Source organism: Muscardinus avellanarius (genome assembly GCF_963383645.1).
Source record: "Muscardinus avellanarius genome assembly, chromosome: 10".
Lineage (NCBI taxonomy): Eukaryota > Metazoa > Chordata > Mammalia > Rodentia > Gliridae > Muscardinus > Muscardinus avellanarius.
The window spans coordinates 97,075,908-97,091,323 of NC_137796.1; the positions used below are offsets into that span (position 1 = coordinate 97,075,908).

The window sequence follows — 15,416 nt, forward strand, 5'->3', positions numbered from 1 at the left end:
TACCACAAGGTAGAAAGCATCCCACCACAGGGGCATTCAAACAGGAGCTGGCATTGCTAGCAGAGGGGGCCTTGAAAGGCGGTGTTGGGGGATTGGACCGGTCATCTCTGAGGTACAGAGGCTCACCCTGGGACTCTGGATTGGGCCCCCATCCCAGCAAAGGTCTCACCAGCTGGCTGGGAAGCTCCCGGGCTCTGAGTGGAGCCTGGCTGCTCTGTGTTTACCCACATAGTCACCCTGAGCCCAGGGCCATCCTGCATCGTGCCCACTGCCCGGGCTGCAGCCAAGCTGCGGCGTGGCTGGGAGGCAGTGCCCGGTGCTCGGGTCACTTTCCCCACCGGAGAAGGAGGGGAGTGCTCACCACCTGGGGCAATAAAGGCTCTCTGTCCCCTCTCCTGCCCCTGTAGGACAGCCATGGGGCTGCTCTGGACACCCCTGCTGCTGGTGGCCTCCTGTGTCTCCACTGTCCACTGCTTCTTTAAGGACGATGATAATCTTCCCATGAAAATCATCCAGCCTGTGCACATGCGGGTGGAGAAGAACCTGCTGGTGCTGACGCCGGCCGGCCTGGACTACATGCTGAACCAGACGCGCTTCCTCATGGTGCTGTTCCGTGAGTGTCCTGCCCACGCCTGAGCGGTGGGCAACCTGCGCGGTATGGTACTTGGGAGGCTGAGACAGGAGGATCACAGGTTAGAGACCGGCCTCAGAAACTTGGCAAGCCTCTCAGCAAATTAGCAAGACTTTTTTTCAAAATATAAAATAAAATAGGGCTGGGGGTGTGTGGCTGAGAGGTAGAACTTCCCTGGGTTCAATCTCCAGTACCATGAAATCATTAAATAAATAAATAGTAAGAGAGGTAATGAATCAGTCTTCATTGTAACAAGCTTCAAATATTTCAAATATACTCTCTTGAACTGATGGTCATTATCAGTGTGTCAACTCTGAGGTGGACCATTTCTCCCCACATTCTTCTGTTTCATGGCCATACTCATCTGCAAGGGAAGCTGGGAACTGAAGTCTGACTGTGTGCATAGAGAGAAAATAAACAGGGCCTGAGGGACCCCACCACTATCTGCCCGAGTCATACTGAACCTGTTTTTGCCTTAGAAGCCTGAAAATGGCCTTCAGTTAAGACAAGGGCCCGGCTGAGTCAGCCTGGTGTAAGCTCGTTAGCACAATGAACCACCTGGGAAAAACATTCTCTTCTGGACAGAAACATCAAGTACTGTTTTCTCCAGGAGCTCAACTTCCCTGAGTGTTTTGGCTCAGGCCAACTCTCGAAGGATGGCTAGTTCCCAACCCCACTGGTACTCGCCTTGCCTCCCCTTCTTGGCATCCTGTCCTGAGACTCTTGGCCACCGTGGGTCTGAGCTCATTCTCTTCTGGTCCCCTCTGATTTCTCTGGCTGCCATTTCCCAGTTTTTCTTGGTGGCTCCCCCTTTTTCCTTTAACCCTAAAATCAAGAATGTAGCAGGAAACCATGGACCAAAGGTGGCTTATGTGTAGCCAACCTGGTATGTTAAAAACCGGAACTTGTCACGATTAAAATGGAAGCTGTATCCGCTCTTGAAATATCAAAAGATCTGGAAACACGGGCCCGTCTTCCTGCAAGGCGATAATTAGAACTGAGTTGGGTTTTTCCTTGGGTCAGAGAACATGCTTGTTAGTGCCCCAGTGCCTCATAGTCTTATTCGGCCAACCCAAAGTCACACCCTCAGCCTCACCCAGAGCAATGGAGTTTATGTTCCCTGCTGGAAATTCCAGTCTTCTAAAGCCCTTTTCTCAAGCCTTACTTCTCATTTGATACAATCTCTCTGAGAAATGTCACATGAATCCATCCAACTCAGTCCTCCTGCATCCCAGGGTTGCCCCTTCTGGGTTGTGCAACCACTTCAGGGTGACATGAGTTATCTTCCCTTTGTGCCCTTAATACTGACAGTTTTCAAAAGAAGTATGTAATTGGCTGATGCTTGCCCCCATGCGGTTCAGAGCATGCACCTTGCATAAATCCTGTCAACAAAGTTCCCATCTCCAGACTTCCCTCCACCTCAGGCTGGTAATGACTGTCTTCCACAGAAGTCCTAGAGATGGGCCTGCTTTACTTCACTGAACAAAACCCCTTGACCCAAGCCTTGGCAGTCTCCTTCAGATAGGTCCCTGAAAGGGGAGGCCACTGTGCTACATGACTCCTCTGTCCAGTGCTGCATTTCCCACTGCACCATGACTCGTGAGTCTGTTTCATGGTTCCTTTCACTGGGAAGAGCCCAGAACTCTGCAGCCCTGCTCCTGCCTGCTGTGGGGTTGTAGGTTAATGGTTTGCAGAAGTATTCAAACCCTCTTCTCTCTCTCTCTCTCTCTCTCTCTCTCTCTCTCTCTCTCTCTCTCTCTCTATCCTGTGTTCTGATCTCTGAATCCTGGATTCTTAATGGAAGTGTTGAAGAATGGGAGACACACACTTTTCACAACACAGCACACACCTCCACTGGTATTTATCCTTCCAGAAACAGTGCCAAAGGTGGCTGGGGAGCACGTCCTGTCCCCATGAGAACGCAAGGCTCTGCCCAGTGCCAGGAAGCTCCTGGCGCTTCAGGTCTTACCACTTAGGGCTCAACACAACTTGGGCCACAGGAGGAAGCCCATCAGTTTCACAGTCTTTAACTGCACTGGCTCACAACCAATTTGAATACCTAAAAGTGTTTTAATAATTCCCATCAGTGGATATTTCAAAGAAGCAACTCCACACCAACAGAAGTTTTGTTATCTAAAAGAAACACTCAAACTCATTACATCTGAATCATTGGCTCTGCCAATATGCAATTTAATTCCAAATGAGTCTTCAAAAACTGGCAGGCCTTCTAAAGTGAGCTTTGAAAAAAATTAGTCACTTGTGGGAAGACATTATGAAAGCTTCTTTCTGAGGTCATCTCACAAATCCTTGACTCCTGCTCTGGCTGCATCTCTCTAAAAACTTCAGGTCCCAAATCCAGTGCATGGAGGCCGGGAAGAACCTTTTCTCTCATGTATACTTTGCATGTCTTAAATGCCACCAGTGTCCAAAACAGACCTCAGCATCTTGGGTTTGATCCCAACCACCACTCCTCGCAGTCTGCCTTCACCAAGAGCATTGCCACACAGCCAGTGTCAAAGCCAGAAACCTCAAGATCATTCTCCCTCCTTCTCTACTCTTATATCTGATGCCCTGTGGATGCCACCGCCTACACAGCCCCAAGCCCTCTACAGCTGCCTCAGCTCCGCCCTCGTCCTCTTGTGTGGTCCTCCTGCCTCTTCCCCGGCTCTCTACAATGCACCCAGAAGAAAAATGCCCAACGCAAATCAGATTGTGTCTCTCACTGATTAAAACCCTCAATGTCCTCTCGAACCCCAAACTCTTGCACATGGCTGCAAAGTCTTCTTTTTTCAGAGTGGCCTGCTTCTCATTCCACTGGAACACCACAGTGCTCAACCCTCAGCCGCCGTGGTGGCCACAGCAGGTCATCCTGGCTCAGGACCTCTGCACTTGAGTTTCCCTCTGTCCCTAGTATCCTCCTGGCATTTCTGTACCCAGGCCCTGGGATGTCAGCTCCTTGTCAAGAATTTGGAATTCAAGATTCCAGCGCCCCAGAGGTAAACCCAGTTTGCAAATTTTAAGAAGACAGAAGACAGAATAGGGCTATGAATCACAGAGTGGGCTTGTGGCAGCTCTACTGGCAACCACTCAGAGCAGGGGGGATGGGAAATGCACCCCATTCACTCTGTCCCAAGGAAATGGAACATTTTTCAAGCCAGCAAACCAATCGGAACAGTTGGAGCACAAACCTAGAAGTCAGAGTTGAATCTCAGCCTAACCACTCTGCCCTTCCATGTCCTTGTAATACTCCTTGCCTGAGATAACAGATCACTCATAGAATTGTTCTGAAGATGACTCGAGATAACATGCATGGAACACTTAGCACAGTGCGGAGGACTGGCTCAATCAGAATGGCCGTGAGTCCACTTGAGATCGATTTATCTCAGAAAAGATGGGCAAGGATATGGGTGCCGTTCTGCAGTCACTTATCTGCAGTGATTCTTTCCCCTCTATGAAATAAATTTCTTTAAGCTCCTATTCATGGCGCTTCGGGAAAGAATCTGACATGGACAAAAGCTTCTTGAGCAATTGACACTTTATTACAAGAACCCAGAAAATTTATACCCTTCACCAGTGAGATTAATAGTAAGAAAAAAGAGGGGAGTGCAATCACTGCAAAACAATAGTGAATGACATGTAAACAAAGTAAAAAAAAAAAAAAAAAACTAGTCCGACATTCAAGAGATTAGCTCCAGATCTTGCAGACAGGCAGTTCCAAAGGGCAAATTCCAGAAGACATGGGCACGCCCAGGGCTTGGAGGCCTCTCATGGAATTTTCTTTAACTTTTTTAGAACTTACCATCTTTAGGGCTTAGTTCATATGGCAGGCATGGGGAGATGTGGCGATCCAGGTGGATGTGATGGAATTCTCCCAGGTTTCATCTGCATTACCTTCTAGAGTCTGAAAGCTTAAGCAAACTCACAACACAGTTTGGCAAGTAAACACCAAAAGTTAACATGAAGTTTTTAGATTTAGTTGTCAGATGTACTTCTCTAGCTGCTGAACACTTTTCCTCAAACGATAGGCTTATTAGAAGCCTATTCATCTTATAAATAATCCATATTCCTATCACAGACCCTTTGCAATATTCTTTTCCTAGCCACGTGGCGCCTCCCTGTCTTGGGCAGCGCTCATACTGGGTGTAAAGGTCAAGAACCTTCCTAACCTTCAGCTCTATTGTATTGGACAGTATTAGCTGCTCATAAACTAGGTTGCTTTGATGTTACACCCAACATTTGTCTTCTATGTATCTAGGCAGGATCACAAAGAGAGGGGTAAACAGAGGCACCAGGTTGCCTCCCCTTTAGAGCTTTTGTTGTAAGTTAATGATTAGGATGAAGGTCAGAGATAGAGGGGAAATCTGCGTTTGTAATTACTGTGACTGGAATGCTGCCACTGCATCTGAATTCTAACTAGATTTTATTACCATTTGAACAAAGCCGAGGACGTTTAGAGGCTTAGACAAATTATTAGAAAATTTATATTCCATGGACTCAGTTTCTCTCACATTCCTGATTCTTGGAATCCTGTTTTACATCATCGGAGCTTTTTAGTGTAGAAATCTAAGAGCAGGGAATATTTCTGCCAGAGATGACGCCTCCTTCCTCGGGGCCTGGCCTCCTTGGACCGTGCCGATTAATATGGCATTTTCATGCTCGTATATGCCGAGGGGAGGGGCCGTGGCAGCACAGTGCTTGGCATAGTACGTGATACATGTTATTTTGTTTTAATTGCTATCGTCATTACCATCACTGTCAAGACCAACACTACCATCATTCTTAATGTTTTTTATTGGTGCACTGTAGTCATACATCGTAAGGGGGTACAAGATGGTGGAGGCATACCTGCACACATCACTTATTTAGACTTTGTCCAGTTCTCACCCCAAGCCCTCCCCCCTCCCTCCTTATGTTTGGTTTAGTGATTGACTGTGATATGTTTGTGAATGTACATCATGTACATTAGGGAATCACCCTCTTCTCCCTTATTTGCTCATCTATGGTTTATCCTTCTTTGTCAAGAGTTCTTCCTATGACACTTTTTCTCCCTAGCTTCTGAATATTAGGGAGAGCATCCTATTTTTTTTACTTTTTGTGACTGACTAATCTCACTTAGCATAATGTTCTCCAGTTCTATACATTCCCGTCATCATCATCACCACCACCACCATCATCATCACAATTATCACCATCATTATCATCACTGCCATCACGACCATCACCATCATCATCACCACCGTCATCACTAGGATCACCATCATCATTACTATCATCACTATGATCACCATTATACCATCATTATCACCACCACCATCATCATCACAATTGTCATCATCATCATCACCATCACCACCACCATCATCACCACCATTATCATCACCATCATCATCACTAGAATCACCATAACTACTATCATCACCATTATACCATCATTATCACCACTACTATCATCATAATTATCACCATTATCATCATCATCACCATCACCACCACCATCACCACCATTACCTTCACCATCATCATCATCACCACCATCACCATCACCATCAGCACCACCATCACCATCATCATCACCACCATCATCACTAGGATCATCATCATCATTGCTATCATCACTATGATCACCATTATACCATCATTATCACCACCACCATCATCACAATTATCATCACCATCACCACCACCATCATCACCACCATTACCATCACTACCATCATCATCACCATTACCATCACCACCATCATCACTAGAATCACCATAACTACTATCATCACCATTATACCATCATTATCACCACTACCATCATTATAATTATCACCATTACCATTATCATTAACATCACCACCACCATCACCACCATTACCATCACCATCACCATCATCACCATCACCACCATCATCCCCACCATCATCACCACCAGCATTATCATCATGATCATCTATCTAGTTGTTCAGGTTAAAACTTGAAAATCATCTTGATTCTTCTCTTGCACTTACACACACATACAATTGATCAACTCCTCCAAAATCTCTCTCAACTTAAGACCACTTCTCACCTCCTCCCGCGCCACCACACTGACCTAAGCTATCACTATCTCTTTCCTAGATTATTATGTAGCATCCATCTGGTCTCTCTGAATCTACTCTTTTTCCCCTTTGTTCTAATCTTTCTATAACTTGAGAGAAGTCCAGTTAAAAGGTAAATCAGATGACATCTAACTCTGCTCTAAACCTAATAATATTACACTTTTCTGAAAAATAAAGGTTAATGTATTCAATAGCCTACAATATTTTTTGAAACAGGGTCTCATTAAGTTGTGGAAGGCCTCACTATGTAGCTGAGGCTGGCCATGAACCTGTGGTCCTTCTGTCTCAGCCTCCCAGGTGCTGGGATACAAGAATGGGCCACTATGCCCAGCCAGCTTATAAGATTCTCAATCATTTCTGCCCCAATTCCCTGGCTCTCGCTGATCCAGATCCAAAGGATTTCTTGGAGTTCCTCAGGCATCTCACATACCACATGCCAAGGACTTTACACTATTTTTCCTCTTCCTAGACCTCTCTACCTCCATAGCCACATGGCTTGCTCCCTATCTGATCCTCACTTTTTCTTGAAATGCTGCTTCTGGGTGAGGCCTTCTTCAGTCTTCCTAAATTCACAATTCACCTCCAACTCTGCTTCTTCTTTCTCCATGTTGCTTTTTTTTTTTCAGTACTGGGGGTTGAACCCAGGACCATTGTACCTCTGAGCTACACCCACCCCTATTTTCTAGACTTTTTATTTTTTGAAACAGGGTTTCACTGAGTTGCGAAGGGCCTTGCTAAGGAGCCGAGGCTGTCCAGGAATGTTGGGGTGTGTGCACACAGCACCTAAAGAGATGCAGCCTCCCTCGGCCTGAGTGGCCCGCAGGCTAAGCTTTAGTTAAAGTTTAAGAACTTCTGCAGAAAAGGGGCTAAGACAGCGCCTGGAGGAAGTTACGAAGGCGTGGTTTCCCCATTCGTTCTGGGTGGGGAGACTGAGTAGTTTTTCCCTTTTTCCCTTTAAAGGAGCTTCCGCACACATGAATGGCTCGTGTACTGGCCTGGGATTGGATGCGAGCTACATGCTGGGTCCTGAAGAGGTGACCTTTATCCCAATAGGCTAGGCTCTTTCCTCAATGGAAATCCCCCTTGTGGTTCTATGCTATATATATGTTGCTTGAAGAAGAATAAACAAGCTCCTGCTTGACACATCTCCCGGCTCCTGTGGTTCTGTTCGGGCCATTGGCACCCACCTTCTTTCTCAGCCCCACCGCTGACGGGCTGGACCCGTCACAGGAACTGTAATCTTCCGGTCTTAGCCTCCTGAATGCTGGGAAGCATGCGCCACCACGCCCGGCTCTCTATAGTATTTATCATCTTGCACAGCACGTGTCATATGCTTTTATTTTCTGCCTTCTCCAGTGACCTCAAGGATTTGTATCTGGTTGCTCTTAGAATGGTGCCTGGCAGGTGGCACATCCTAAAAAAAGATTTGTTGAATGAATGAGTGAATGAATGAAGCCCATGACAATTACAATTAGATCCCATCCTGTTGGCTCTTAGATGATAGTATCCCAGCTGTCACAGTCTCCCTTGCCTCCATTTCAGACACCCAGGGGCACTGGTCTGTGAGTAGCATCTCCAAGCACCCCACTACCTGGACCGTCATGCCAAGTGTTTCTCTCACCCTGAGTTTCTGCCTTTAGAAGCTTAGATTTGAATGTGACGTTGAGCAGCAAGCCTGAGGCCGGCATGGCCAAATCGTCAGTGTGTAGCTTTCTGGCTAAGATCAAGTGCGGCCAAATCTACAAGGAAACTGGGAGGCCATTGTCCAGAGCAGTTCGCAAGAGGCCGGCGCCAGCTGGTGGTGATAGATGGAAGGGGGGCATCAAAGGCAACAAGAGAGATGAAGCAGGCACAGGGGAGCGGGCATCAATCCAGGAGGGATGCAGAGGTCTCTGCTTCTGGCCTTTGATGGGGAGTTTAATGAAAACAATCTTTCACTTTGGGGCTCCATTGTTAGAGCAGACAGGCTGACTGGCAGGGTGTGTTTACAACAGACCTCTCCATTCCACCTGGACTTGCATCCCACGGGGAGGTGATCTGCACCTTCTCCAAGGGCTCAGGGGGCTCTGTTCTGGCATGAAAGGGAATCAGTGGCCCCCTGCCCTGGCTCACTCACTGCTCAGACTCAGGGCAGCGAGGGACCTGCAGTCTCACCTTGCTATCTGGAGGAAGAAAAGCTACCAGAAGCGCCTTTGCATCCCCTCCCAGGCAGGCCAGAAAGGCCTCTTCTATGGCCAGCGTCACATGCTAGCACCTTGAGCTGTCTTCAGAAGAGATTTCTTCCCTCTCTACCTCACTGCCCAGGAACTGAACAGCCCAAATTCCAAAGCATCAGACCTTTTGATTGACAGCAGCGTACTCATCACTGATTCTCCTCGAGGGGAGGCGCAGATGGAGTCGGGAGCATCGTAATATGCCCCACAGGCACCCTCCCCACACCTGGCCTGCCGGTGCTCCTTGCTGGGTCCTACTCAGCTACAAGAGTACTAGAGGCATTGGGGCAACCTGTCAGCACCAGAACATCCCACCAGGTGGCGCTCATGAGATAGTTTCACTTCTAATTTCTGACCACAGAAATTGTACAATGATAATAAAAGTAGTAATTTAATAGTCATTATGTGTGTGTGCTTACCAAGTGCCAAGCATTATTATTCACAGGCTTTACATGCCCAGTGGATGGCAGAGGACAGAGGGGTTAAGGTGCCCACAGTTGTGTCGTTTCCAGCGTTCATGAACCCTAAGGATCCTCATGGACTTCTCCCAAATCATCCCATTCCATGCCCCATCCTGTCTCACATCCTATCACATTTTTAAAACTTACTCCTTGGCAGTTGGACACTTGAAAGGCCAGGCGCTAAGCAGGCCTACCCGGGACTCTGCCTTGGGAGGTGGGATGGGGTGGGGGGAGCCTCCAGCTAGTTCTATCCTCATATTGCCCTTTCAGATAACCCGTCCTCAAAGCAATCCAGGAGCCTGGCTTCGGAGCTGGGAAAAGCTGTGGAGATCCTGGGCAAGGGCAAGAACGGGGTCGGCTTTGGCAAGGTGGACATCACCGTGGAGAAAGAGCTTCAGCAGGAGTTTGACGTCAAGAAGGCCCCAGAGTTGAAGCTGTTTTTTGAGGGCAACAGGTCAGAACCCATCAGCTGCAAAGGTAACAGTGCTCAGGTGTCGGGTTGACTTGATGCCAGCCTAACGCCCAGGTGGCAGCCGGAGGCTGGAGATGGGCGGTGCTCAGCCTCGCTGGGACCCAGGCTCCCTCCCGCATATGGCTGAGAGGCCCCAGAGGCACCCAGAGTGGGACACAGGGCTTACAACCACCAGGCAGAGGCTGAGCTCCTGATCCATCTCTGCCCCTGGTCTTCTACTTTTGACAAGCCAGAGAAGCACGAGTCAGCCAAAAGGGAGACAGAGGGACGGTAAAACAAGACAGGTACCTCCCAAATGCGTAAACCTACACCATCATGTATTCATTCATTCATTCATTCATTCATTCATTCATGTATTTATTGTGGTACTGGGGTTGGAATCCAGGGGCATTTCACCTCTGAGCTACACCCCCAGCCCTATTTTTTATTCTTTATTTTGAAATAGGATCTCATTGAGCTGCAGAGGGTCTCACTAAGTAGCTGAGGTTGTCTAAAAACTGCGATCCTCCTCTCTTAGCCTCCCAAGTGCTGTGATTACAAGCATGCACCACCACGCCTGGCTTGTTTATTTATTGACTCGTGCAGTAACGTATTCAACGTTCATGTACTGATGACCTACTCTGCATCACACCCCATCTTGATGATGAGGATGTTTGGACAACTCTGTGCTTTTGTATGAAATGTGCTGGGTCCTAATTATCTCATAATTATCACATGTATGAATGTAGAAGGGAGGGGTAGATGAACAGATGGATGGATATAATAAAACCACTGAACATAGAAGAGTTCTGCACAGTCTCTACTGTGCTACTAGAATGTTCCCATGGGGTGTGTGTGTGTGTGTGTGTGTGTGCGCCGCGCGCGTGTGTGTGTGTGCGTGTGCACGCGTGTGTGTGTGTCTTCCTCTAAGCCCGGCTGAGAGCGTGCTCTATTTATTACACGGACAGAAAGGTTTGACTCTGAGGATGCCTTGCAGTCTCAGAATGAACACCGGGGGCATGAGCAACACAGGTGACTGGCCCAGGCCGGGGAGAACCTGGGGCAGTTACACGACAGACCCCGCGGGGCTGTGGCCACGGGTGGGTGGGAGGGTGGTGCCTGCAGGGGTTGAGGAGAGATGGGGAGAGGGAGAGATGGGGAGTCTCTTGCTTCTCCTAGGACACGAATAATGATCCTCAACACTGGGGACCCACTGGTCCCAAGTAGCCCTTAGTGATGTGTTGGTGGGGAGAAACCAGAAGCCGGGGGTCACTTTGTGACCAAGTCCATAGCTGCTCGGAGTGGCTCAGGAACTGGTGTGTTCTCTCCTGGACAGGTGAGACCTGACTTCCTTGAGAGGTAATGAGGTGAGCGTGTGTCAACTTCCAGGCTGAGTGTGAGGTTGCCAGAGGTCCCCAAGGCCTTCTGATCCTCCTTCATGGTGGGAGCCAGTGCTGGCTGACCTCCTCTGCTGTGCAAGAGGTGGCATGGTCTCCTCCCCCAGGAAGCCCACCCTGACTGCCTGGCGAGGAAGCCTGCTCCTCTCTGGTCCCCTGCCTCCTGTGTTTCTCCCACCGAGGCCCCCGCCTCCCAGGACTGTCTGTCACTCGCTGTCTCTAAGAGCCAGGTTGGGGGCCAAGCTGACTCCCCTTCCTGGGTCCTCTGATGCACCTCCTAGGATTGGCAGCACAGCCCTCTAGGTCAGACCCAAATCCTCATTACTGGTAAGAGCTTCCTGGTGCAGAGCCTCAGTGTCCTAGGACATCCTCTGTAAAGCAGAGCTGCTGGAAACCTCTGCCTCCAGGGGTGGCTGGGAAGATGGCACAAGCTTGTAGGCGCAGGGCCCAACATGTGCCTGCGCAGCTTCTGTGCTCCAGGCGCTGTCCAGGCCCCCCATGCCACAACAGCCCAGCCTAGGAGGTGCTTTAGAGGTGGAGAAATGAAGGCACAGAAAGGTGGAGTAACTTCCCCAAAGCACACAAGCCACTGAGCACTAGAGTCAACATTTTTCTGCAAAATCCTTATTTTCAGCCTTAAGAGCCTTAAGAGCCAGGCAAAGTGGTACACTCCTGGTATCCCAATACTTGGGAGGTAGATTCAGCAGAATTGTGGGTTTGCGGTCAGCCTCAGCAGTTTAGTGAGACCCTGTTTCAAAATAAAACATAAGAAGCCAGGCGTAGTGACACACACTTGTAATCCCAGTATTTGGGAGGCTGAGACAGGAGGATCATGATTTGCAGACAGCCTCAACCACTTAGTGAGGCCCTTTGCAACTCAGTGAGACCCTGTTTTAAAATAAAGGAAAAAATAGGGCTGGGGGTGTAGCTCGAAGATAGAATGCCCCTGGATTCTATTCCCAGTACTGCAAATTAAAGGAAGGAAGGAAGGAAGGAAGGAAGGAAGGAAGGAAGGAAGGAAGGAAGGAAGGATAAGAAATGCTGAGAATGTAGCTCAGAGGTAGAACACCCCTGAGTTCAATCCCCAGTACTCCCCCCAAGAAAAAAGGCCACACAAATCTCTGTCACAACCGCCCATTCTGCTGATGTAGGACAAAAGCAGATCTGTGCCAATGATCAAGCCTGACTGTGTTCCAATTTATTTATAAAAGCAAACAGCAGGCCAGATTTGGCCCACTGGCTGTAGTTTGTTGGGCCCCGCTCTACATTATGCTAAACTCTAAACAAATGGTAGGTGTTTTTTATTATTACTATTACATTTATTATTATTATTATTATTATTATTATTATTATTATTATTATAAGAGTTTCCTGGATACAGTACAAGGCTTGGAACAATTATCTTCTTAATAGATTCTGAGTTTGAACAGGATGGAAATGGCAAGCCCCAGCGCAGGTAGAATGGGGTCAGAGGACAACCCACATTTCCAAACTGGACTGGGTTGTCTCCCCTCTTTTGTCGGTATCACTTCTACCCAGGGAAAGAGGCACTGAGATTGCAGGATGGGGACAGGGTGGGACTCAGGACACCTCGGGGCAAGCACTGGCTGTGAGCCCTTGCGCTGACCTTGCAGACCTGAGTTGCCGGTGTCTTATTTTCTAGACAGAATGAATAGTTCCCGTTCTGCCAATTTGACAGGGCTCCTCAGAGCTAGGAGGGGGACAGTGCTTGGCACACCTCCTGCAATGTGACTTTTAGGAAAACCTTTCTTGGGAGGCAAGCAGGAGTTAGTCCTTGCTGGGTCAAAGCCCCAGACCGGATCTCCTCTAATGTCCAGAGATGGATGGTGGTAAGCGGCCTGGTCCACCTCCCTGGAGAGGGGAGACTCACGTTGCCTCTAGGGCCTCTGTAATGATGCATTCGCACCTGGAAATATGCAGCCCAGCACCGCCCCAGTCAATCATTGACACAGCGTTCACACCTCAGTTGTCACCGTGTCCTCTGGCTCAGAGCCAAGCACCAGGGGAGGACCAGTACCCTCCAAGGGCAGTGCTCGAACCACAGGCTCAGGAATAAGCTACCCCAGTCCCTCAGGGTCTGCAGGGGCAGACGGAGCCTGGCATCCTAGAGAGAACGGCTCATGATGGAGTTCCCATGTGAATCTCTTATTATCAATTTCACTAACTCGTATGGGGAGGGAGGAATACACAAGAGATGTGTGCATACATGCTTTAAACACAGGAGACCCCACTAAGGTATATGATTGCAATGCCCCAATAAATTATGAAGAAATAAAGTATATTTACATTGCAAAATGTTTTTTTTTTAAATTGAGTTCTCTCAGGCCAGTTTTCTTAAAGATTGCTCCCTTCGTTTCTTCATGCTAGAATGGTTTCCTGAGCACCGAGTGTGTGCCAGGCATTCTAGCTCACACTGGACAGGTTAACAGAAAAAGATCACAGTTGTAGTTTTTGAAAGCGATAGACCAGATGAAGAAAACAGAACAGATCATGAGCTAGAGGATGAGGGCGGTGAGGGGCGAGAGGGAGAGGGTGCGCTGAGACCTGAGTGGGCGGCGGTGCCTCCCCCAGAGAGCCTCCCCCAGGCGGAGGGACTGGCGGGCCCCAGCCAGTGTGCTGGGAGACTCGGGAGTGCGAACAGGCAAAGGGTGGCCCAAAGAGAAACCAGGGCAATGGTTCTGATGGCCCAGGATTTCAGCTCACGTGGAGGGTTTTGGTTCACCTTTTTGGCACTTTTGGAATTTTTAGATGAGTTCCCTTCACGGTGCTGACAACATGGTTTAGCTAGACAAGTCCTTCTAAGGAAGCAGGTTACTTCTCTGAGTGTCTCCTGAAAGGTGCCCAGGAACAGCGGGCATGGAAAATCAACCAAAGTGGAGCTTGGCCGGATTCTCAGAGGAGGGAGTGTCAGCCATGGGGTGGGGTACCACGGCCTGGGGCTCTTGCAAGAAGCTTCCTTGGTCCTCTCTGACTCCTGAAGGCACCACGTGATCCTCACAGGAGCTTCTAAATGGTTTCATTTAACCAGGTGTGGTGGCACATGCTTGTAATTCCTAGTACTTGGGAGCCTGAGATTGGAGGATCATAGGTTCAAGACCCCCTTCAGCAACTTAGGCCCTCAGCAACTTAGTGAGACCTTATCTCAGAGTAAAAAAATGAAAAGAGCTGGGCATATAGCTCAGAGGTAGAACATCCCTGGGTTCAATTCCCAGTACCGTAAAGTAAATAAGGAAGGAAACGAATAGCCTTATTTATATCTACTAAATCCACACATGGGCAGCTGCTCTGCCTGGAAATTCTACTGCTGGTCCATGTAATCAAGAGAAGTCCATTCAGTGTGCCCCCAGAGACATGGTTGAGAACTAATTCAAGATGTCCCCAAACTGGAAACATCTCAATGCCCATTGACAGAGAAAAGACAAACCATGGAATATGCTGTGGGATTCCATGTGGCTGTGGGGATACTTTTTCAAGTATGTGAACTGTGTGGATGATTCTCAGAAGCTTAACATAGCTAGACCCAAACGCATAGCCATGTGCTTCCAATTACTCCAAGTTCAGAAGCAGACAGAGGCCGCCTGTTACTCGTTAGGCTAGTGGCCACCCCCGAGTGGTGGTGGCGGAGGGCACGACAGGTGCCTCTGAGGGGCTGGCAACGCTCTAGTCCTCGACGTGAGTGGCGATTACATGGGTGTGTCCATTTTATGAAAATCCATCAAATTATACATTATGATTGGTGTGCCTTTCTGCATATACATATACTTACATTCTAGCATTTTCTTAAAGACCTAATACTCTTAGGGAATGTAAGAAAAGGTGCTGAATGTGGAGCCCTTGGTAGTTGACTTTAACAACTCCAGGTGCCTTCCTCAAGCCCCCGAAGTCATTTGTCCTGCTGCGGGGCCTTTGCCCGGGCTGTTTGCTCCCCCGGGAGGCTTCCCCTCTCCTACCTGCCCCCTGGTTAACTCCTATGCAGCACTGTCAGTTTCCAGTGATTTCCTCCAGGCAGCCTGCCTTGACTTGACCTTACTGTCTGGCTCAGGGATTTCTTACAGCCTCATAGACCTTTGCTTCCAAACACTTCCTTCGGGTGCACATTTGTTCGGGGAATCATTTGGTGACTATCTTACTCAGCAGAACAAAGAGCTGCAAAACA

At 48.5% G+C, this 15,416-nt stretch overlaps 1 protein-coding gene across 1 annotated transcript in view; it reads left to right on the forward strand.

Moving 5' to 3' along the window:
* Positions 1-411: 411 nt before the first annotated feature.
* The window catches only part of PDILT (protein disulfide isomerase like, testis expressed), a gene marked incomplete at its 3' end in the record, with an annotated part of 33,458 nt that continues 18,453 nt past the window's right edge, over positions 412-15,416 (forward strand). Inside the window, exons 1-2 of the mRNA XM_080703359.1 lie at positions 412-613; positions 9,662-9,868. Coding sequence (XP_080559485.1) covers positions 415-613; positions 9,662-9,868 — 406 coding nt within the window. The 5' untranslated portion in view covers positions 412-414. The remainder of the gene's footprint in view (positions 614-9,661; positions 9,869-15,416) is intronic.